The sequence below is a fragment of the Harpia harpyja genome, chromosome Z, assembly GCF_026419915.1.
Source record: "Harpia harpyja isolate bHarHar1 chromosome Z, bHarHar1 primary haplotype, whole genome shotgun sequence".
In the NCBI taxonomy this organism is placed as follows: domain Eukaryota; kingdom Metazoa; phylum Chordata; class Aves; order Accipitriformes; family Accipitridae; genus Harpia; species Harpia harpyja.
Genome location: NC_068969.1, coordinates 81010837 through 81034428, shown reverse-complemented (window position 1 = coordinate 81034428; position 23592 = coordinate 81010837). Strand labels below are relative to the sequence as shown.

The 23592-nt window shown below is 39.3% G+C and overlaps 1 protein-coding gene across 5 annotated transcripts in view; it reads left to right on the top strand.

Annotated features, from left to right (window-relative positions):
* The window catches only part of CCDC171 (coiled-coil domain containing 171), a 155406-nt gene extending 146941 nt beyond the window's left edge, over positions 1 to 8465 (top strand). For all 5 annotated transcript variants that reach the window (XM_052776450.1, XM_052776451.1, XM_052776448.1 and 2 more), the window contains one exon: positions 6241 to 8465. Coding sequence is in view for 2 of the 5 variants with exons in the window: in XM_052776448.1 (XP_052632408.1) it covers positions 6241 to 6282 (42 nt within the window). In the remaining 3 variants the exon portion in view is untranslated. The remainder of the gene's footprint in view (positions 1 to 6240) is intronic.
* Positions 8466 to 23592: the final 15127 nt, after the last annotated feature.

The window sequence follows — 23592 nt, the reverse complement described above, 5'->3', positions numbered from 1 at the left end:
GGGCATGGTAAAGGGTTGCTGTTTGACAGCTGAATGTCAGCAGAAGGTAGTGAAGTGTGGCTGAGAGACAGAGACCTGTCACAAAGTTCATGTGGACTATAGCACAGTTAGGGAGATGAAATGTGGTTCTGTCTCACTTTCTCCCTCATTGCATTCAAGCACCTTAAGATTTCACACTGTATGTGTCAACCCTTGTTCTCTAAGCTGTTTTCTCCTAACACTTCTGCATTCAAATGATTGGACAGAAGATGCTAATGTTTGGCAAAATGAATGTAAATACACTTTTTTCCTTTTTCTGCTAGAGCGGCAGTATACATGCAACTCAGACGGAACTTTGAAGGCTTACGTCAGACAGTCACACTGTCTAGGAATTCAGCTGATGACTGAATATATTTCTCAAGAGAATATGAAGTTTGACACTTTAACTAGTTGGGTAGGGACTGTTTTCCCACTAGCACTGGCAGAAGAAAAGGCTAAGTGGGGAGGACCACTTCATGAGCCGCTTGTGCATCAGCATGGTGTTGTGAGTGTTTTAGTCTCTGGTTGTAGTCACCTTCTCCTCTTCTTGCTAGAAAGAAGTGAAGAGCTGAGGGGGAACCAAGAGAGAGAGGAATACTGATCTGAGGCAATGAAAAGCTGTGGAAAAACTCACACAGCAGGAAAGGCTTTCTTGGAAGCAAGAGGAGCATCAGTTAAAGATAGCAACAATGTGATACACTGATGCGAAACACAGAGAGGTGTCACAACAGTTTAGTAAGAGCATAGTGTACCTTTCAATGATCTTTGCAACATGCAGCACAAGTTAAACCAATAGCCATTTGGGTTAGCTAATTGGATTAAAAATAAATAAATAAAAGTGGAAAGATGGTGGTAGGCAGCATGGGCAAAAAGTACTAAAGAATTTGGAAACCTGGATTGAAATCAGTACAGACTGCTCATTTCACCATGAGAATAGTGCACTGCATAGTTTGCCTAATATTTTGGTATTACTAGTGTAGTGCAGAGAATTTGACCTGAAAATGGGAGACTTCCGTGTGTATTCCAATGAAGCATCTGGAAGAGAAACTTACTATGTAGGCTGTATGGTGGATTTTGGCCAAAGTATTTAGAAATAATCAAAATTAGCAATGCAAAAACAAATTATTTGTCTTTAAGCCAAACATTGAAGATAAGGTGTTCATCTGATGTGATAATCCATCCAGTCCTGTGTGTTCTTCAAACATACCAGGTTTAAGTATGTTTGAATAAAACAAGAATACAGCCTCTAGATTGTGATTTCACTGAAGGCATTAATGCTAAGGCATTAGCAAAGCAGAAAAAAAAATTATTTCCAGATATTTCAGACTCATATGTCTGTTTAAAAACTCCTGAAAGTGGAAGAGGGAATTCTTTGATAATGAAAAAAGCCATTAGTATTGTTGGCTGCCAGCACCCAAAGTGTGTTGTGTGTCTACCTTTCTGACTTAATATGTAATGAGTTGGCAGCCCATTGAATTATTCGCTGATAGCAAATTGTTTGCAGAATCCAGGCAGGAGTGCTGACAATTAAAATTTATACCGAATGTTACCGTTTTCCTACTTTGTGTCAGAGCACCAATTTACTCCTACTGCCTAAGCATACAGAATTGCAAAATCATTGACATGGGAAGCAAACTTTGCAGTTTTGGCCATCTTACATTCCTGCTTTGAAGAAGTTTGTTAACTACCACTGTATTGCGCTGACACCCACTAGTAATACTTCCCATTTTAAGCACCAGCTTCTGATATTTTATTTATTTCACTGAGAGTGAGAAATGGCTCTTGGAGCTACTTTTAACAGCAAAAGAACGAGCAGCATACTCAAAGTCCATTGGCATTGTCTGGGAAAAGGCAACTCAGTTTTGGAAATAGCAGTCTACGAAGGAGGCTGTGAATGATCTGAAAACGTGCATCTTTCTCTATAGGGAAATAGGTTTTCCACATAAGTCCTGCAAAATGGTTATCAAATGCAGTGGTTGTTTCTTTAACTCTTACTGGAATTGCTGTTGCTACAGTGAAATGATGCAAGCTACAATGATAACATAGGTGGGAGAAGCTGAAAAGAACATTATTGGCCATTTGATTTGCTGTCTACTGGTATTACTGTGTATATGCATGTTCTAGAGTTGGGGTGAGAGGAATCAGTATTGGAAATCAATTGTGGAGAAATACATCGACTGTTTCCCACTTTCCCTCCATCACTCTCTGCATCTGTGCTCACCTTACGTTTCTTCCTACTCTTGAGGGACTGTGCTACAGGCTTTCCAGAGATTTTAGAGGTTGCTGGAATTCAGAAGAAACTACAGCTTGCTCCTCCCTCTGCGCTTCTGTTTGCTGTCAGGCACCCTCACACACCTAAGTGTCCTGTAATCTGGTGATTTCCAGATCACTCTTTGGCCTTGTAATTCAATGATTGTCTTTAATTTACCTTGAGATAAAACACTGAACTTATTATTTACTGCATCTGCATCATCACACAGGGAACACCGATAACTGAGTCTTTGTATTATGTTGTAACTTCAGTGTTATTATTCTTTCTGCCCTTTTATTTCATCCCTTACGCGGTCATTTTCTGTTCTGATTCTAGGCAGTTTCATTACTTTCTTACCTCAGTCAAAGCCATATATAAAAGCTTGTTATTCACAATGCAGAAGCCTTAACTGACAAAAGCCTTACCACTTTTTATTATTCTGATTTTTTAATAATATAGAATGTTACATGTAATAAGAAAGTGGAAGGGAAGTTTGGGCTACTGTGTTTTGAAATTGAGTATTTGAAAGCAGTTTAAAGTGACTAAAATTAGTGGTGGGAAATGCCAAAATTGGAAGGAGTTATTTTTGTAACATACAAATAGTAGAGGGCAACTGAAAAGTTGTAGTGTGGTATTACAGTGAAAATTGTGGTCCAGTAAAATTATCCTTATGTAGACTTTGAAGGCTGAAACCATTCTGACTGATTTGTAGCTTCAGCTCTGGTTATAGATTTTACTCCTACCATTGAAGATAAACAGTATACTTCTAACAATGAATTTCTTTATGTAGTTATCTGTTTGCACCACTGTCATAACACATGCACAGTCTTCTAATTCAAAGTGTCTCACTGTGCATATTATTCCACAGGTATTGATACATAAAAGCAAAATGGGGTGTCTTTGATCACAACATGATGCTTTTGAGTAGGCTGACATTGCCATAAAAGCAGATATAAGGATGTAATACATGATGATATTATAGTATTGCCTCACAATATCATAAATAATAAAGCAACCCACTATAAATCAGTTTTAACTTTGGTAAAACAGCTCATGTAACATGAGACAACCTGTAAACTAGATCCTAAATGTGATCATAGGTTAGTCACAGAAGAAAAGCTGTAGAGAAGAATTATTTTAGAAATCTTTTTCCGTGTCTAATACTAAAAAATTGCTTGAATTAACTATAGTTTAGAACACAATTAGTCCATAATGTAGACTAACCTTCCATGTTTTTGTCTTTGGGAAAACATGTTTTATAAAGTTAGGCTATCAAACTTTGAAAAATGACTGAAGGACATAACCAATTACTATACTACATAAATATTTTGAAAGCATATTTTTGCTAGATATATTGTGTCCTAAATATCTATTTACCTGATGAAGTGTAACAGTTTAGATGGAATCATTTACAGCTTATCGGGTAAAAAAAAGTGCTATGCTAAAGATTTACCTGAACAGACACCTTATTTAAGATACATAATTCCTCTTTTAAAAATTACCTAAATGCATATTTATATGATCGATTATCATCACATCTCTGGCACAGTCATTTGAGTTTGTCAATTTAAAACATGTTTTAGAAAGGTGTCTAAATACAATAATGTTGAAACAAGTCTGTTGGGGAAATTACAACTGCCTTTAAAATTCCTGCGTACAGGTATGTGTTCAAACAATGAGTGTTATAACAGTTCTGAGTATTTTTTCTTCTAACCTATAGAATCCTATTTTCTTATTCATCATGAGTGTATATAATGATATTGGATCAAAACAGTTCTTATGAGTAACAGCCAAGATTTTTTTTTTTACATCAATCACATTGCTATTAGATCTGATTTCCCTTCTATTCAATGAATAGTATTCTGTTCTTTGTAAGAAGTACAGCACAGGATTAACTAAAACAGAGCTTTTTTCCCCCAACAGTGAAGCTTTTACTGTAACATAGTCTATTGACTTGCTGCCAATCATTAAGTTTCAGACATTTTTTTTTTTCAACTCTCCAAGGAAATAGGATTTCTTATCTCCTTACTGGGATTTTGATGCCATATTCTTCAAAAAAACCCTCCCTACATCTGGAAAAGGAGTATTATGAGAGTGTAATTGTAGCATGTGATTTTTACTCATTGTGATATGCTGATTATTTGAGATGTTGAAAGCAGTACAAACTAATATGTTTAAATTTGTCTTCAATATTTGTTATCCAGAGTGAAACCTGTTTATAGCTTATATCTTACTGATTCCATTTCTTTACACACAGAATTGTTTTTAGAACATCACAAGTTATTTGCATATTTCAATATTGTCATAATATTTTTTTATGAATGACTCATTTTAGAGAGAATTTTGGCTATGTGGTCAGCTGATTAAAGTGTACAAATAACAGACTGTTAATTGGTGTAATAAGTGGATGCCTTCATTGAGATCTTGTTTCAGATGTGCTGGTACACATGCAGAAAACCTTGTTTGTGCTTTGGCTTTTTAGTGGTTCCCATTATGCATAGCATTTAGCCCAGAAGGACTGAAAAGCTAGAGTGTTACAGATCATACTTACCAGTTCTGCTGGTTATCTCATCCTCATCACCACCATAGTTTAGAAAAACTCAAGGCACTACCTCATTTTAACTATAAACTTGAAGTAGTCGTCTAAATTTGCTACTGTATGGGTTCTTAATGAAGGTCTAACATAACCTAGCTGTTTACAGTAGCTGCAATATGGCTTGTGGTGAATCAGGAAATCAAAAGAGTCCATATCAAAGGGAACTGTTGAAGTAGGTGTTAGAGGCAACCATCGATTTTTCTCCAGCGATAGTAACAGAGGAAAGGGGAATCTTTCATGAATGTGTCTTTATACATACAATTGAGTCTGGATTTGTTGAAATATGAATATACACACACTGTTCTGCCTCTGTCTGGATATCTTTGAGTATGTATATTGGAATCTGTGCCTCTGTATATATGCATTTCTGCCTCTGTGTGTGTGTGCTTATATATGCACATATACTCTTCCTGAAATGCCGAAGAGAGTGTTTAAAACCTTCAAATATACCGTAACAGTCTTTCAGTATCTTAACTTTTGTCTTTTCTGTAATTATACTTTGCATGTGAAGTTTTCACATATTTTATGACCTGATGAAATAATTGATTGTTATTTCCACAGCTATATAGTGCATTGGGTAAAATACCTTGGTAAAGGGCAGAAGAGCAATATGGCATTGTGTTTTCTTAAGTTTGTTTATTGTTATGGATATTTAAGAGAATACAGAGTGTCTTTGTTTAGCATTTTAAAAATTATTAATGCTGATACATTGATATTACCCATAATCTTTCAAAGTAGGATGCACAATGTTTTGGTGCTGGAAGTTATTTAATGTTGAATTTTAACTGGTCTAACCTTTATAACTGTTTGACTGAATGTCGAGACTCATTGAAATATGAATCATGTTGCCCATCAACATACATTCAGTGTAAATTCTCTGGCCATCTTCTAACAGGCTAACATTTGAAGAGTGTTAAGTGTTGGATTTCAATTGATGGTAAAATATGTTTAAAAATAATTGAATACCTTCCATGGTTAGCATGGCATAATTTTTCCTAATACAGTGACAGGGAGACTGTAGAGTAAGTTTGTTTACTTGATTAAAAAAACACACCCTAAAAATTATTATGAAGAGGGGTAAAAGTTTTCTGTAAGTATTTGTAGCACTTCAAATAAAGTAGGCTATTGTTTCCTAGCACTTACTCATGCAGAATACTCTAGCTAATGTCCTTTGTTCCTGCTTATTAAAGATTAATATGTATATTCAGGTACCATATATTTTAAATAAGTGATTGAAACAAGAAGCAAACACTTGCAAATACTTCATATGCATACTTTTGTGAAAGGCATAATGGAATTATTTTTCTTGCCTGTTTAACAGTAAATGTAGTTTCTTTTTTGTTTTGTTTTTTATTATTACTTTATTTTACTCCAGGAATCAAGAGGGAGTTCAAACATCACCATGGCTTCAAGCTAGGAATTCAGCCTGAGCAGAGCTGTATCCCAGATTTTTTGGCATTGCGAGATGAACCTGACACATCCTGCAGTTTTATGCACAATAGAGCCAGTTCTCAGTCTTCAGTCTATTCCTTCAGCCTGAATGTCACATCCAGTCCCAAAAGAACAATGGAAAATGGATTTTCAGGTTCTTTGTATCAATAATCTTTTAGAAGGAAAAAATTGCATTAATGTAAAATGATGCAATTAAAGTGCAATTTTGTTGCTACCTTTGAATTGTAGTTCAGCGTATGTATTTTTGACATTAATTTTACATTTTTATGAAAATGTGCATTCGTATGTTCACATCTCTGCACTTCTCATTCTTTGCATACCGAAAGAGTTATTTTTTTTAACTTTTATTTATTGCAGTTGTTCGTTTTTTATGTAGTATATTTTTAAATGTTAAAGAATGACACATTTTGGGTAATTTTCCTCAGTCTTAAAAAAAAAAAATCAATAAGCCATTTTAGTCTCTATCTATCAAAGTTGTTTCATACTTGTCTATTTTAAAGCAGGACTGCAATACTTTAATAGGATTGAGAGAGCTATTTGAAATGTATGCCAATGATTCCTGTCATTTCATGGCAGCCCTGCCATGGTTCACTGAGCCCCCTCTTTTCTCTTGTCAGCTCAACTGAAGACAAGCATTTAGTTGCAAACTTTAAGCAGGTTGTGCAAAACAGAAATGATGTGACTGCTTCTCTTCCTGCACAATAATGTCACTGCTGGTCAATGTGAGAAGGTCAGGTTGCTCCTTGTAAAGCTACATGATACCACTTGCCTATTTGAACAAGTTAAGTTAACTGCTGAATCTGGTCCCTGCAGGCGCTGAAAACTCACCCTTTTATCAAGTCTGCATTTCATAAGAAAGAAGAACAATTGTGCAGGGAGGTTTTCTGATGATATGTTTATGTACTTTATAAGGACAGTTCCCAAACCAGTGTTGCAGGTAATATATTTAGTTTAAGCTGAAAGACTTTAAAGTAATGGCTGTTTTGACCTTCAAATAGACTCCTTTTTTGTTGTTGTTGGTAGGACCCAAGAGTGACGCCCATCTTTGATGCTGACAGAATTTAAAGCAAGGCCATTGCCCTGCATTTTCTGCCTTGTAGCACACAAAAGTAAAATTGTATGTCAGGCCGAGATGTCGGGGAGCTGACAAGATGCCCCAGTGACATTTCAGCTGGAAAGAGCAAGTGTCTTGCAACCAAGTGGTCAAATATCAAATAATAGGTCAAGCAGGAAGGAGCTGAGTTCTAACCACAAAGAGGTTTCTGGTAACTTACTTGACAAGCTTTTGGGTGCTTTGTGGCTTGACAAAGTGATGTTCTGTTGGGTATCGCTAGACAGACTGTTCTTTATCGCCTTCAGAAGATCAGACATTGACATTGATTAAACTCTTTAACCCTTAAAGGTTAAATCCTAGCAGTTTCATCGTTGTGAATGAAGAACAAAAGAAAATTTGTAATATACCATTTGTTTTCATATTAATCACTGAACTCCCCAGTGCTATTAACTTTTGGTGTGCTATGTAGTTTTTGACAAAAAGATTGAATGCAAAATCTATATAATAGATTGTTTCTCATTATGGGCCAGTGATACATTAGAAAAATAATATTATGCATTATGGAATTTGTAATTTCTTCTAATATGTCAAATGTAGGATTTGATTTTAAAGCCTCACAACTACTACTGAAATTCCATTTTGGTCGGAAAACAATATTTGCATAGATAATACACCATTTACAATGACCAAAGTCTTCCAAATACCCTTGTTTTCAGGTACCAGAAAAACTAAAATAAATCTTAAATTTACAACAGAAAAACTTTAATCCAAGATAGCTTCAAGCTTTCAGGTATCCCCCTATTGTGCAAGTCCATTGCTCACAGCCATGCTGGGCATGTGTGTATGTATACTAATATGGAGCCATGTAAAAACAATAATAAATCCTGCAGAACTCTCACATGTAAGAGTTGGCTGATAGAGGAAGAACACTCCTTTTCTTTACGATGATGTATTTAGTCTTGAATACTGAAGAAAGAAGTTTAGTTTCCCTCCAAAAGTCTTGGCTCCCCTCTTTCCTGACAGTGACTGTTCCTGGTAAAGGCACTGCAAGTACTGTATTCTGCTCTCCCAAATAAAATGTCAAAGATCTGTTATATTTGTATGAAGAATGAAAGAATATATTCTACTGAGCATTTTTCTTTCAACTATGCATAAGAGCATGTATGCACTTTACTTTTTAGAATATATTCTCATGGTACTCTATAGTTTGAGAAAGTGCCTATTCTTTGCTACATGCCCTCAAACTACTGAAGAAACTTTGCAGCATATTTGTCCCTTTCCCACCTATGTGCATGTAGAAACGGAAGAATTCCCGTCTGAAATCTGTATCTTATTGAGACTAGGACTGATCTCCTCCAGTTCCTCCAGTCACTGCTTCAAGCATAGGTTCATGTGATTTCACAGGGGCCATAGCAATGGCAAACTGAGTGTAGTTAATAGGAATAATCTAATGAGCTATCATTTCTCACAAGAACTAGCTTGTATGTTTTCGTTGGAAGGAGGACATCTACCTCATTTACTCTGTTTAAATGTTGACCAACTGCAAGTTACAGACTATTTTTCTTAAACCCATCTACTTTGAAGAGACTTTGAAATATCTTTTGTTTGGATGTCAGATGTCCCATTTGTAAAGGAAAGCTCCTCTTTCTCATATTGTGAAGAAGTTGTTGAGTAGTAAACCAAATGGATCATCATTAGTCTAATATTCCTGTGTTGCTTTTCCAGGCATCTGATAAATTGAAATTTGTGACAAGCTCCAAATGAATAGAAGAAATCCAGCTGGCAAGATCCTGTGTTAGCGGTTTACAGATGATCCCACCAAAGCATTTCTTTCCCTTTTTGGGGGACACAATAAAAATAATGCTTGTGTAAAATGTGGCAACACATTTCAGTAACAGTAGCTGCCAAAAGAGCATCCTGACTGTTTTATACCATCTGCTCTCTCTGGCTTGCTTTGAAAATAGCAGAGCTTGAGACCTTGATCCTTACTTTCAGAGCTTTTCATGGTTTGGGCCTGGGATTTCAAGAGGACTGCTTCCACTTGGATAATCTCAGCTCCATCATCAGCACTGCTCCATGAGAACAACCAACCACTTTCCTTAGAAGAAAGCCCATGTTTGGTGGGGCTAGAATATTCCCCACATTTTTTGAATGTGGCACAACAAATAATTGGTCACAGATCTGCCTTTTGATCAGTCCCAAAGTTCATAATAATTTATTTTCCCACCAAGCAACTCATCTCTGAAAAGAAATTATGAAATATATGATTTCTTCCCTGCAAAGGGAAGTTTTACAGCTGTTAGTACAAATTGTGTGTGTGTCTGTGTGCAGATGTGTGTGTATACATCTCAGCAAAGCATGTGGTTATTGGGCTGACTGTATTATCACTCCACATACTGTAAGCAATTCCTACTGCACCAGTAGTACAGAAGGGCTTTTCGGCTCCCCCTGTCTCCCGCACGTGTTTGCAAATTCAGCACAAGCTTTACTGCCAGTAAAGTTTGAAATAGGATTATGGGAGTCTCTTCCATTGCTTGGATACCTTTACCAAATTAACCCAGGGCAGCTGAGGTTGGAAGGCACCTCTGGAGGCCATGTAGTCCAGCGCCCCTGCTCAGAACACAGTCAGCTGCAACAGGTTGCTGAGCATCACGTCCAGTTGGATTTGTATATCTGCAAGGATGGAGTCTCTCTTGACAGCCTGTTCCAGTGTTCAATCACACTCAGAGTAAAGGTGTTTTTTTTCTTATATTTAAATGGAATTCCATGTGTTTCAGTTTGTGCCCATTGCCTCTTGTCCTGTCACTAGGCTCCACAGGGAATAGTGTGGCTCCATCTTCTTTATTTTGCAGGTATTTACACACGATAAGATCTCTCTGAGCCTTGTCTTCTACAGGCTAAAAAATTCACAGCTCTCTCAGCCTCTCCTTGTGTGACAGATGCTCCAATCATTTTGTCAGTCATCCTTGTGGCCCTTCACTGGACTCAATCCAGTATGTCCTTGTCTCTCTTGTACTAGGGAGCTCAGGACTGGAGCCATGTGGTGGGTTGACCCTGGCTGGACACCAGGTGCCCACCAAAGCAGCTCTGTCACTCCCCCACCTCAGTTGGACAGAGGAGAGAAAATAAAAGGAAAAGTTCGTGGGTTGAGATAAGGACAGGGAGAGATCATGCACCAGTTACTGTCAAGGGCAAAACAGATTCGACTTGGGGAAATTAGTTTAGTTTACCACCAGTCAAATCAGACTAGGGTAATGAGAAATAAAACAAAATCTTAAAATACTTCTGCTCCCCCCCCCCCGCCTTCTTCCTGGGCTTAACTTTAGTCCAGATTTTTTCCACCTCCTCCCCCCTGAGTGGCACAGCGGGACAGGGAATGGGGGTTGCGTTCAGTTCATCATCACATGTTGTCTCTGCCGCTCCTTCTTCACGGGGAGGACTCCTCACTCTTCCCCTACTCCAGCGTGGGGTCCCTCCCATGGGAGACAGTCCTCCATGAACTTCTCCAGTGTGGGTCCTTCTCATGGGCTGCGGTTCTTCACGAACTGCTCCAGCATGGGTCCCTTCCATGGGGTGCAGTCCTTCAGGAACAGACTGCTCCAGTGTGGGTCCCCCACGGGGTCACAAGTCCTGCCAGAAAACCTACTCCGTGGGCTCCTCTCTCCACAGATCTGCAGGTCCTGCCAGGAACCTGCTCCAGTGTGGGCTTCCCACAGGGTCACAGCCTCCTTTGGGCATCCACCTGCTCTGGTGTGGAGTCCTCCATGGGCTGCAGGCGGATATCTGCTCCACCGTGGACCTCCATGGACTGCAGGGGGACAGCCTGCCTCACCATGGTCTTCCCCACGGGCTGCAGGGGAATCTCTGCTCCAGTGCCTGGAGCATCTCCTCCCCCTCCTTCTGCACTGACCTCGGTGCCTGCAGAGGGGTTCCTCTCACATTCCGATCCCCCTACTCACTGCAGGTTCCCCATCTTAAATCTGTTCTCCCAGAGGCACTACCACCGCCGCTGATGGGCTCGGCCTGGGCCAGAGGTGGGTCTGACTTGGAGCCGGGGAAGCTTCCAGCAGCTTCTTACAGGAGCCACCCCTGTAACACCTCCCCCACTACCAAAACCTTGCCACACAAACAGAGTACAAGCCAGTACTCCAGATACGTCATCGCCAGTGCTGAATAGAGGGGAAAGATCACCTCCTTCGACCTGCTGGCAGCTGTCTGCCTGATGCAGCCCGAGGAGGCATTTGGCCTGTTGGCCTGCTTTGCCGCAAGGGCACATTGCTGCCTTGCGGTCAACATGGAGCCTGTGAGCCCTCCAGGTACTTTTCTGCCAAGCTGCTCCTCAGCCAGTTGGTCCCCAGTCAGTCTTGGTCCCCCAGTCTGTCCTGGTGCATGAGGTTATTCCACCCCAGGCAGAGAGCTTTCTTTTCTCTTTTTGAACTTAATGAAGTTCCTGTCAGCCTATTTCTCTAGCCTGTCAAAGACCCGCTGGATGGCAGCAAACACTTCTGGTCTATCAACCACTTCTCCCTGCTTTGTATTATCAGCAAACTTGTGGAGTGTGCACTGGGTCCCATTGTCCAGGTCATTATTAAAAAGTATGGGCCCCAGTATTGACCCCTGGGGTACACCACTAGTGACTGGCCTCCAGGTGGACTTTGTGCCACTGATCACAACTCTTTGAGCCCACCAGTTCAGTTTTGAAACTGACTTACTGTCCGTGTATCTAGTCCATATTTCCTTACTCAACAGTGGGCCATTTTGCTGAGTAAAGGGCTCTCAAAATTCCCAAACACTGCTAAGTGAAATGCAGTATTTTATATATCCTGTTTGTCAGTTAGGTCAGTTTGATCATTTGATCACTTACAACAGCATCTGATCATATTGCTGTCATCCTATACTTGAAAGGTTTTCCAAGGCTTTAAATTTTCAATATATCTGCATGTTCAGTGGTATACCTTAGCTTCTAAAAATTATTTAAACTCTTTTGAAATAGAAAATTGCTTTAGTAGCATTTTTCTCCTGATGTTTTTTGTTGTTGTTTGGTTATTCTCTAGTGAATAAAACCCAAGAAGCCCTTGGCAGTGCCGCAGCTTGGAACAAGTCTTTATGTGAAGAGCACCTTTCTTCCATTGCTGGCAATGAACACCAAGCTTACTGAATGTTTCTCTTTCCATCCTTTTGTTGATTGGCCTTGAAATCCAAACTCACAAAATGAATCTTTTAGGAGATTCTTTCCTATCTTTTCAACTTTCATCTTGCCCAGCATGAACATACTAGATTTTGCCTAACTTGGCTTCATTTTGGTCTTCAAATCTGATCATTTTTGGACAATCATTTCACATCATGCTCTCTGTATGGCCCAAAAGTGTACCTCAGTATTTATTTGGAATGTATTCAAGTGTCTTCTTTCCTCTTTGCTGAATATTCACCTAATACAGTGAAATCTACAGTGATCCTTACATATATTAAAACTAAATTACTTAAGCCCTTTATGTACAGTGTTTGGGGATTAAAACTGATATAATTACATTCTCTGATAAGTTCTCTGCCTCTACTGTGACTTCAATTTTACAGATGTAAACTTGGTTTTCTGTTAGGTCTCTGCAAATTGTCCTCCAATATCAATGGAAGATGGAAGGTGACGTGCTCTTTGTCATGCTAATGTAGGTCTGATCACTGTCATGGTGAGCATCATGTAGGGATTTTGTGCAATTTATGTAATTTTATATATTGTAGTTTGATGCTAATGTTAAAAAAAAAAAAGGTTCTTACTTTACGAACCAGTTATTCAGCAATGCACATGAAACCGAACCTTTGTCTGCTGTTCCTGGTGTCCACTGACTGATGAATAAATTGACAAGGACAAATAAAATATGAGGAAGTGTCTGAAAACTAAATTGTTTCCAAGGAATGCTCAGCAGGAGGTAGGAAGATCCACTGAATAATTTTTCTTTAGTTCTTTGTTTACCACTTCTACTTTACCATACTTCCTGTCCCTTCATAAGCTAATAATCATTACTGGTATTAGATTGCCTTCTCATGGCTCTACTGTGCCTGATTAAAACTTCAGAAGTTGTTGGATTTTGTTTTGACTAATTCAATGAAAGTCATCAATTAAAAAATGAAGAACATTGGATTTACTTTAAGCACAAGTATTGTGATCATTTTTGTGTAAGTATCCTTTCTTTTTCATGATAAACAGACTTTTTAATCTCCCACTGCATAATGGTAGCAGGGAGCTTGTTCAAAATGAAAACAACAATGCTAATTATATTTAATATGTATTTACATTCCTTTTTGCGTGATACACAGCTAACCCGTATAGCAGCCCCACTAACTGTTGACTCATAGATACTTGAATGGTTTAGTTCACAGGAGTGATGTGGTCCTAAAAGTCCTGGCAACAATCATCATAGACTGTGTACTTGTGAACAGTAGTCTGTTAAGTAAGGCATACACCTTTTACGCTTTACAGGGAAAATGCTGTGAGGTGTAAGAATCTGGCACAGATGCATAGCAGCACTGGTCTAAGTGGTGGCAACTTTTGTATGAATCAGGCAAGAGTTTCAGTAAATTTGTATGCTGTGTTGATTTGCCAGACCATTGTGACTTCATACATAAAGTCTTTATAACGCATGGGACTCTTCTGGCACACATGGGGAGAGACCCAAAGCTATACTCCATCCTGTGATCTTCAGACGGCATTTGAGAATTTTACTGAAGAAAAATCTTTTTAAAATAATTTCCTCAGTTCACAAGGTAGATATCATCAAAAAATCCCAAGGGAATTAGGAATTAAATATGAAATCCTTTCCTACCTCTATGCCCTGTGAAGGTTGCTAAAATTTGTTCCCATAAACAATAGCATGGGAGAAATCTTGGTTGCAATGTTTGCAGTAGAAGATAAATCCTGGTTTCAGGCTTCATTCTCAATTGGCTTACCGATACAAGTTTATGTATGTCAGACGTTTAGGGTGGGAAGCTGTATATATTAAAGCACTGACCTTAACGAGAGTCATGCAGCTAAAATTCTGCACAGTTCTTTTAAAATGTCAGGGGTTAATGTTATTTAAATGCAGTATTTGGTGGTTTAATTGAGTCATGCTTCGTTGTCTTTTACTGCACATTAATGCCAATGAAACACTGATTGTTGACAGAAAGTTCTCTTCAGCAAAGTATGCATTGACATATTGTGCTGCTATAGAAAAAGTGTGCAAGACAGAGCAGTTGTACTCTGCTGGAGTAGGAATCCTATACTGTCTAAATGGTGGCAATATTCATTATACACCGAGGAAATGTGAACTAGGTTTTTTTTTTCTTGTATATGTTTTCAAACTGCCTCTTGAGAGGACTGATAAGACAGAATTTTTGTGTCTTTAGATAAATAAATTAATCTCAAGATTCTTTTGTCAGGTGTGTCACACATGATAGTAAATGTACCTTGAAAGTACAAAGCCAACTCCAGAAGGCAGACTTGTTAAAGAAGCACCTTCTGATAGCTTTTGTAAGCTTGCCTTAAGACACCCCTTTTCATCTTCTCTTTGTCTAAGTTTGGACAAAATAACTTCATGTTCTTTCTCTGAATACTTCTCAGTGTTAAGTCTCCATGCCAGTCTAAAACCCTCAAGAGGAAATAGATGCTGGCTTGGCAAGTGAGATATAGAAAATACTCTAAATTGTGGACTCAAACAAACAAAAGCTTTTGAAGAGGAATATGGGAAGCAATAAACACTGGTGAGCCTACAAGAGCTTGTGTGCACAATGGGTGGGGTATATTTCATATTGTGCTTTTGCACAGTAAAATAACTATTCCAAAATAATTGCCCGCATATGGACAGCTGTTATATACTTCCTTATTTTGGCTGAAGTAGTCTGCATGCTCTTTGTGTAGTCCCGTAGGGCTTTGTTATGCTTTTGGGCTCTGTGCTTTCCAGGATTTTTCTCATGACTGCAGGATGCTTTCTGGAAGTCATTAGAATTCTATGTCTTGGAAATGAGTTTGCAAATGCTCATGAGTTACAACTTTTTTTATTATTATTTTTTGCAAGCCAATGTAATTTTTCAAGTTGATGTCAGCCAGCCTGGTTGAAGCCTGCAATTGCAAATGGACCTAGCTTATACGAAATTTTGATGCATTGTGTGAACTTCCTGGTTCTTATACCGTCTTACTGGGTGACATCAGGACATCACACCTGGGCTCCTAAGGGAATAACTGAGTGTTTGAATCTTATGTGAGTGATAAATCACAAAGAGTTTCTGTAGAAAGTCATAATAGTCAGAGCTTCTTAGAAGCAGCAGCCCATTCAAGTACGTGCCTTTATGGGTTTAAGTAAATATATTTAGCTTCCTCCTAGGGTCTAAGATATCATTAAAGTGTTTGAAACCAGATTAACTACTTCACAGTAGGAATTACTGGTGAAGTTTGCAGATCTATGTCTTCTTCCAAGATCTACACTGAGTCTCTTGTATACTATGGAGAGCAGTATAGTTCACCAGGCAGGGCCTATAGAGCTCTGACCTGTGGGAACTCAATTCTCATGTCTGCCACTGGCTCAAGGGCAAAAAATAAATCATTTCAGCTTGCAGAAGCTCACAACTGTGCTGCAAAGAGCACTGAGCAATACAGAGGGGTGAATCCAAAAGGAGGCTTGTGGGAACCTGCTGTAGCTCAAAGTCTAATTGTCCATGCAATGTGTTTGTATATGAATATTTGAGTTGGGTGTTGGCTTTTTGAACATGTTAATGCTTTATCTTATTTAATGTATTCTTTAGCTCTCTGTGGTATATGTGCTCTTACACATATTGTGCCCATTGCGCTGAACTCATTTTACCCAGAAGCACTTAGAGCAATCACGTAGAATCAACTGTTGCTAGGTGAACTCTTGAGCACAAGAGTTAAGGCAGAATGTGTTAAATTATTAGCAAGAAAGAAGAGGAAACTTGATGATTACCAGTAAACTGGGAAGAATTTATTGTTTAGCATTGTAAATAAACCCCTTTTTAAAGGGGTGAGCCAAATATCACATTCTTAGGCTAACTGCAAAGCAGTGCTAGTCATTTGGTCAAAAAGCTCCAAGAAGAACAGCATGTAAAACTGACCAATTAGAAAAACTGTGCTAATATTTTCCTAATGGACAACCTAATTCAGGAAAATAATATATAAACGGGGAGAATAGCTAGAAACAGCTTTAGTTGTGAAGGACTGGAAAGAAAAGACCTGGGAATCTCTGGATAGCTTCAGGGGACATCAGGTAATTTGTAGCCTTCTTCAGTGGCAAAAGGCTCTGTTTATTTCTAAAGAAGGGGTTTACGTGATTTTAACAATGTTGGGATTTGGACACCAAGTTCTGGCTGTGGCTCCCTATAAGAAAAAGAGCAAAAACCTCTTTGTCTTTCATCTCAACTACTACTTAAAAAAAACCAAGAAAGAAACAAACAAAAAGATTCCCAGCTGACTCTTCAAGATGGAATCCTTTTGTCCAGGAGCCTGATTGTTAATTCTCATAAGTAAGAATTTCTACCCCTTTTTTTTCCAGGACTTTTAAAAAATGTTTTCATTCTCAGATGAAAAATGTTAATCTATCTGCAAAGTCCGTTCATTGTCATCTCTACTGTATTAATTTCCTGCAGTCTGTGAAAGTATCTTAATTTACTGAAAATGCAAATTTCCTCCAGTGTGAAACACCTTTACAACTGTAACTACATCAAAAGTCTTCATTAAGTATTTGTGGAATACTTGCTGTTTGTGTTGCACTTTTGTACCTTTATGATTGGCTGATCACTGCACGGGGAAAGGTAGGGAAATCAATAAATGTTACTACTGGGATATTGGATTTGCTAGAGTTTCAGACAAGTTGCTTAAAACCTAACAGAGAACATCCTGACTGAACTGACTCTGGAGTAACAGTAAATTTAAAAGGAAGTGATAAATAGGATCTTTTATGAATGGCTCAGACTTGTTTTCCTGTAAGCTAAACTTAGAAGCTGCTGGTTTTCTACATAAATAAAATTAAATACCTTTGTTAATGGATCTAGTGTCCATTTTCTTTTCAGGAGAAATTTGCCTACAGTGGTCCCCTGTGGTCACAGGTTGTGACCAAACCACAAAAGGATGAAGATTCACAAGCCATATAATTCCATTCTCTGCAAAGGAAAAGTAGATTCCTTCCCCTATGAGAAGCAGCTAGTTTTACAGTGGGCTGAGCAGAGCCGCATGATTCTTCCTATTTCAGCAAAAATGTTTCTGTCTCACGTACACACACAGCTTGACTTCCTGAAGGGTACAGATTAAACAGTTGGGGTTATTTGAAAAGTGTCTGAAGTCCTCTTCCTAGCCATAAAGAATTGCACTATAAAGATTTATAATTTGAAAGGGAGGAGATTCCTCTTTTTTGGTGCTACACAAAAAGACTTGGTTTCTTTTAATAACTGAAATGGTTTCTACCTCTGTCTGAGTCTACAAGAACCTCTTACAAAGTTCATAGAGTAGTTACAGTTCACCATGTGAGCTAGTCAAATACAAACTTATTTCTCTGAGCAGCTTCTAGTCATCTTTTCATTAAACCAGTTGTCTAATTCACATCCAATTTAGAGACAGGTCTGAGGATCTCAGAAAGATATAAATCTTAGAGACATGAAGATGAAATGTGGAGAGCTACTTGGGCTGACTTTAGACTGGAATCTGGGCTGTAGTCCTGAGGAAAGTGTTGTGATAGAAATTTCTGCATGGCTTCCACAAGCGTTTTTTTTCCAATTTCCAATTCTTAGTTTCTTGTATGTCTGCTTTGTTCCTCTTATTGTGTATGTACATGTATATTTATTTTCACAATCAAAATTCTGCCTTTTCCAGAATGAGGGAGTTCTCTGTGAGAATGAAGAAAGGAAGAAAATAGATCTGACTAGTGCAGCTTTGAGTGTTTCTAGAGTTGCCCCTATATTAGAGCAGAGCTTAAACATTCTGTCAGAAATACAGGGTCACTCAACTGGGTTTTAAACCTGATACTGCAGTTTTCTTGTTCTGACTACTAACGTAAGTCAATTCTAAGTGATATTTTAACACATTTTCAAATTATTCATATTGTGAGGGGTTTCACTAAAAAGAGGTGTCCTGTCCCCAAGGACAGCATTATTTTACCATTATTACACAAACTCACCTGCTTTTCTTAAAATAATAAAATAAATCATGTCATATACATGTTAACTAAATAAGTTTCAAGATGGGAACTTAGAGGACTGCAAATGTGATAGAAAAATGAAGGTCATTAAAATCAATCCATTCACTTGGCACATATATGAAAAAAATTGTGTGCAATGCACAATAATGATGAGACATACCAATACACAGGCATACAGCTATCAGACTAATAAAAGGTTGGAGGGGGAACTTCATAATTGTGAAACCTGAGGCTTGTGTCCACAGCAAATGAGAGGATGAGTATATCCTAAAATTCTGTTGTTCGTTCTCTCTGTCTTTAGCTTACAGTATGCAGGAGTGTTTCGGTTGTTAAGGAGCTGTTCCTGTTTTATGATGACTATTCATCTATTCCATGATGCCACCACACAAGTGATGTGATCATTCTCACTGGTCACAGAATGAAGTAATCAAATTCATAAATTGTTGCAGCAAATAACTGCAAGCAAGCCACTGGCTAACAAATCACAGAATCACAGAATGGCTGAGGTGGAAGGGATGTCTGAAGATCACCTAGTCTGACCCCCTGCTCAGAGCAGGGTCAGCTAAAGCAGGTTTTCCAGGACTGTGTCCAGATGGCTTCTGAATATCTCCAAGGATGGAGACTCCACAACCTCCCCTGGGCAACCTATGCCAGTCCTCTGTCACCCTCACAGTAAAAAAAAGTGTTTCCTGATGTTCAGAGGGAACCTCCTGTGTTTCACTTTGTGCCCATTGCCTCTGGTCCTGTCACTGGGCACCACAGGGCAGAGTCTGGCTCCCTCGTCTTCATTCCCTCCTGTCAGGTATTTATACACATGGATAAGATTCCCCTGAGCCTGCTTTTCTCCAGGCTAAACAGTTCCAGCTCTCTCAGCCTCTCCTCATACGAAAGGTGCTCCTGAATCTTGATCATCTTTGTTGCCCCGCACAGGAGTTGTTCCAGTATGTCCGTGTCTCTTTTGTACTGGGGAGCCCAGAACTGGGGACAGTACTCCACATGTGGCCTCACAAGTGCTAAGCAGAGTGAAAGGATCACCCTCCTCAACCTGCTGACCACTCTACCTAAAGCAGCCCATGATACTGTTGGCCTTTTATGCTGTGAGAATGCATTGCTGCCTCATGGTCAGCTTGTTGCCCATCAGAATCCCCAGATCTTTTTCTGCACAGCTGCTTTCCAGCTGGGGGCCCAGTGTGTACTGGTGCCTGGGGTTATTATTCGCCGGGTACAGGACTTTCCATTTCTCCTTGCTGAACTTCTGGAGTTTCCTCTCTGCCCAGTTCGCTAGCTTGTTGAAGTCCCTCTGAATGGTAGTAAAATGCTCTGGTGTAAGAGTGACACTTTGCAGTTTTGTGTCATCTGTGAACCTGCTGCAGATGTGCTCCATCCCATCCTCCAGGCCATTAATGAAGATGTTGAACAGCACTGGGTCTGATTATTCAGCCACTTTTTAATCCACTTCACTGTCCACTTACCTAACCTGTATTTTGTCAGCTTGTCTATGGTGATGTTACAGGAGACAATGTCAAAGACTTTGCTAAAGTTAAGATAAACACCATCCGCTGTTCTTCCTTCATCCACCAAGCTAGTCACCACTTTGTAGAAGGCAATGAGGTTGGTCAAGCATGATCTTCCCTTTGTAAATCCATGCTGACTATTCCCAGTCACCTTCTTATCATTCATGTGTCTGGAAATGGTTTCCAGGAGCAGTTGTTCATCATCTTCCGAGGGACTGAGGTGATGCTGAAGGGCCTGTAGTTCTCCAAATCTTCCTTTTTGCCATTCTTGAAGATTGAAGTGATATTTGCTCTGTACCAGTCTTCGGGAACCTCTTGCGGTTGCAATGACCATTCAAAGACAATTGAGAGTGGCCTCATAGTGCCACTAGCAGCTCCCTCAGCACTTTTGAGCTTATGTATAAAGACTTTGTTTATGTGCTCCCTAACCTGGTCCTTCTTCACTGAGGGTAAGTAACTATTCCTCGCTCCAGATTTTCCCTCTGGTCTCAGGGGCCTGGGATTCCTGAAAGCAGTTTTTACTGGTGATGACGGAGGCAAAGAAGGCATAGAGTACCCTCGTCATTTGTCACCAGTTTCCCAGCTCCATTCAGCAGTGGGCTCACATTGTCCTTCTGCTCTTCAGGTACTTGTAGAATACTTCCCTGTTGTCCTTCGCATTCCTTGCCAGATTCAACTCCAAGTGGGCCTTGGCTTTCCTAACCCTGTCCCTGCACGACTGGGCAGCAACACTATACCCCTCCTGGGTCGCTTGACCCTGCTCCCACCTCTCGTCCACTTCCCTTTCATGTCTGATTTAAACTGCAGAAATAAAATGGAAATGACAGGTCAGTGAGAACTGTTCTTCCATGCCTATGTGTAACTGTTTATTTTGTTGGTTAACAGAGGTGGGGACAAATATAAAGTCATATTAACTGCTACTATGTACTACATGTGACCAAAGATCAGCAGAAATAGGGCTGCTTGTTGGTAGGCTATGAACTGCCAGACCTTCAAACACTTTCATTTTGATGGACTTAATTGTCACCTAGAACTCCTTGGATTAAAAAGTTAGACTATATCCTAAAATAAACGGCTTAACTATATTTGTAGCAGGGAAAATTGCTATATTTTCCTCATCCATATTTTAAGTTTTGCAGATAGATGTGGAAGTATATCTGCAGCTGAAGTTTACTGTTAATCTGTTTTTCCATGTCAAAAGAGAAATTCTGAGAATAGTAAGGGAATTGTGTAAAAAAGTGATTTTGTGTTACTGGTTAATAGAAACTCTCTGCAGTTTTTAAAAAGAATACTTCAGGAACAAGTGGTGTATAAGAATGGATAATATAACACATGGATGAAAGTGGAATTTATAGAAACTGCTGATATTCAGAAAATGAAAGGGCTGGTAATAGCAATTAATGATTGTGAAGTCTGCTACTCTGTTCTATGAGATGTTAAAACCACGTCTGAAAAGGGGAGAAGATTAAAATACATATTGATTGGCTGATGGGCAAAAGGTAAGGTTTAAAAGCAAAGAATTGACTAATATGTATGGTATTAATTAAACTCTTCTCATCACTGTGAATAAACAAGGACTGATAACCCATATCTGTAAATTCCTGAATTGATTCCAGATTGAGTGTACTTCAAAGGTCTATGCCATGTAAACCAGAAATCACCTTCAGAAGGGTCTTTTCCTGCAACTCAGGGGAACTGCAAGACACGATGTTTTCTGCTGCATGATTTTCATTCTGAGTTTTCCTGCTGGTTTAATAGGCAACACATAGTGGGTGGATTGATAAGATAGGCCCTAAAGTGAACAAGTTTGCCAGAAATACCAAATATGCCTTCCATGAGGACAGACAACACAGAAAAGGCAAGTGTGTCAATTTAATCAGCTGTTGAAAACCAGATGTGACCAGTTGTAAAATATTAGGATTAAACCTGCAAACATGTAGACATCAGGGTCCTGTTGGGAAAGGGCAGTAAGCATGGTGCTTTGGAAGTAGGATTAATAAACCATACAGAGACTAAGGTGGGATACCTCCTGTGTCAAATCCTGACCCTATTGAAGTGACTTGGAATTTTGGCCTTTTACTCATCAAGACCTATATTACACCCAAGATGGATTATTTGCCTGCTAGCATGCTCAGTGCTTTAAGGAATGTTACTCAGACAACATGTGCTTCTCAGTGTTTCTCCTGCCTTGGGTGTAGATCTTCTCGCTAGGAGAAACAGTAACAATACTCAGCACTTCTTGTCTTTTGTCTGAGACTTTGAAAGCCTTTTATAAGGTGCCTTGAGCTCAATTTAAGACTGCTGCAACTACAGCCAGAAGTTTTAAAGGACTTGTCTAAGCTAAAACACTCCCTAATGTGAAAAAAATAGAGCCAAATATTCTACCTCCTTATCTTATATGGGTCCCATTTCCCTTATGTGTGGTTCTCTCAGATTTTGTTCTCTCATATTTCGATACTTAAAATAAAATTTAAAAATTAGAAGAATGAAACCTGGGCTACAAGAGTTCAGTGAAGAGGACAAAGTGTCTGCCTCATGACTACTTGGTGTCCCCAGCTTGTATTCAGGTTATATATACATTTTTTCCCCCATTTTCCTTTCTATGTCTTTTCTAGAAATATGTTTTATTGACATTAAAGATTATTCTGTCACGGAGTGTTGCATGACCAGGAAAGATCTGTAGCACAGACAGCAAAGAAATACAGTAGGAGAAATACAGTAGGCAGTCCTTGCCATCAGCTGAAAGCATAGAAGGATTTCTACAGTTTAGCAGAGTCCTTAAGTAAAAGATTTAATTGAAACTCAACTTGCATGAGTGAAGTTGACTCAGCTTTGTGTACTAACTAGTTTGGGTAGTTGTTTTTGAATTTAAACAAAAATTAGGCGTTCCAGAATGTCAGAAACTGAGCTGCAGCCTGGCAATCTCCACAGCACAGGTCCAGAGAAGGTAGCGGGGCTGCAACCTCACTCCACTGCCTTTGTTGGTGCACCAACCCACCTCAGCCAGAGAGCTGCCACCCTGACCACTGAGTGTTTCTGCAGTGGCCACTATAAGCACAGACTGGCATTGTGACAGCCATGCTCTTTGCCAAAATTATCCCTTCTTCATCCAGTCACTTTTCCAGCCAGGCCTTGATACATTTTTGCATTTGGAGATCTTTGCAGGTGGGAGGCTGTGGCTGTCTTGGCCAGCCGGTCACGTTCTCTGAAGTGCTGGCTCTCCCACACAGGGTCATATTGCTCTAGTATTGGTGAGGCCAAAATGGACTGACACCATTATGAACTGCGAGTCATTTCTTGCATGCCCATCACATATTCAGACAGCAATGCTATGTCATCTACAATCTTGTTCACCTGCTTTCCTTCAGTCGTATCTGATGCCCTTATTACAGGTTTCAATTGATTTCTGCTGCTGGATCACCCAGTCAACACTGCACAGTGCAAGGTTTAAACAAGAAAAAAATGCTGCCCTGGTTACTCCCTGGGTTGTCTATAAGAGGCTCAGGATTCCCTGCTGTTTGTTGTCACATAAG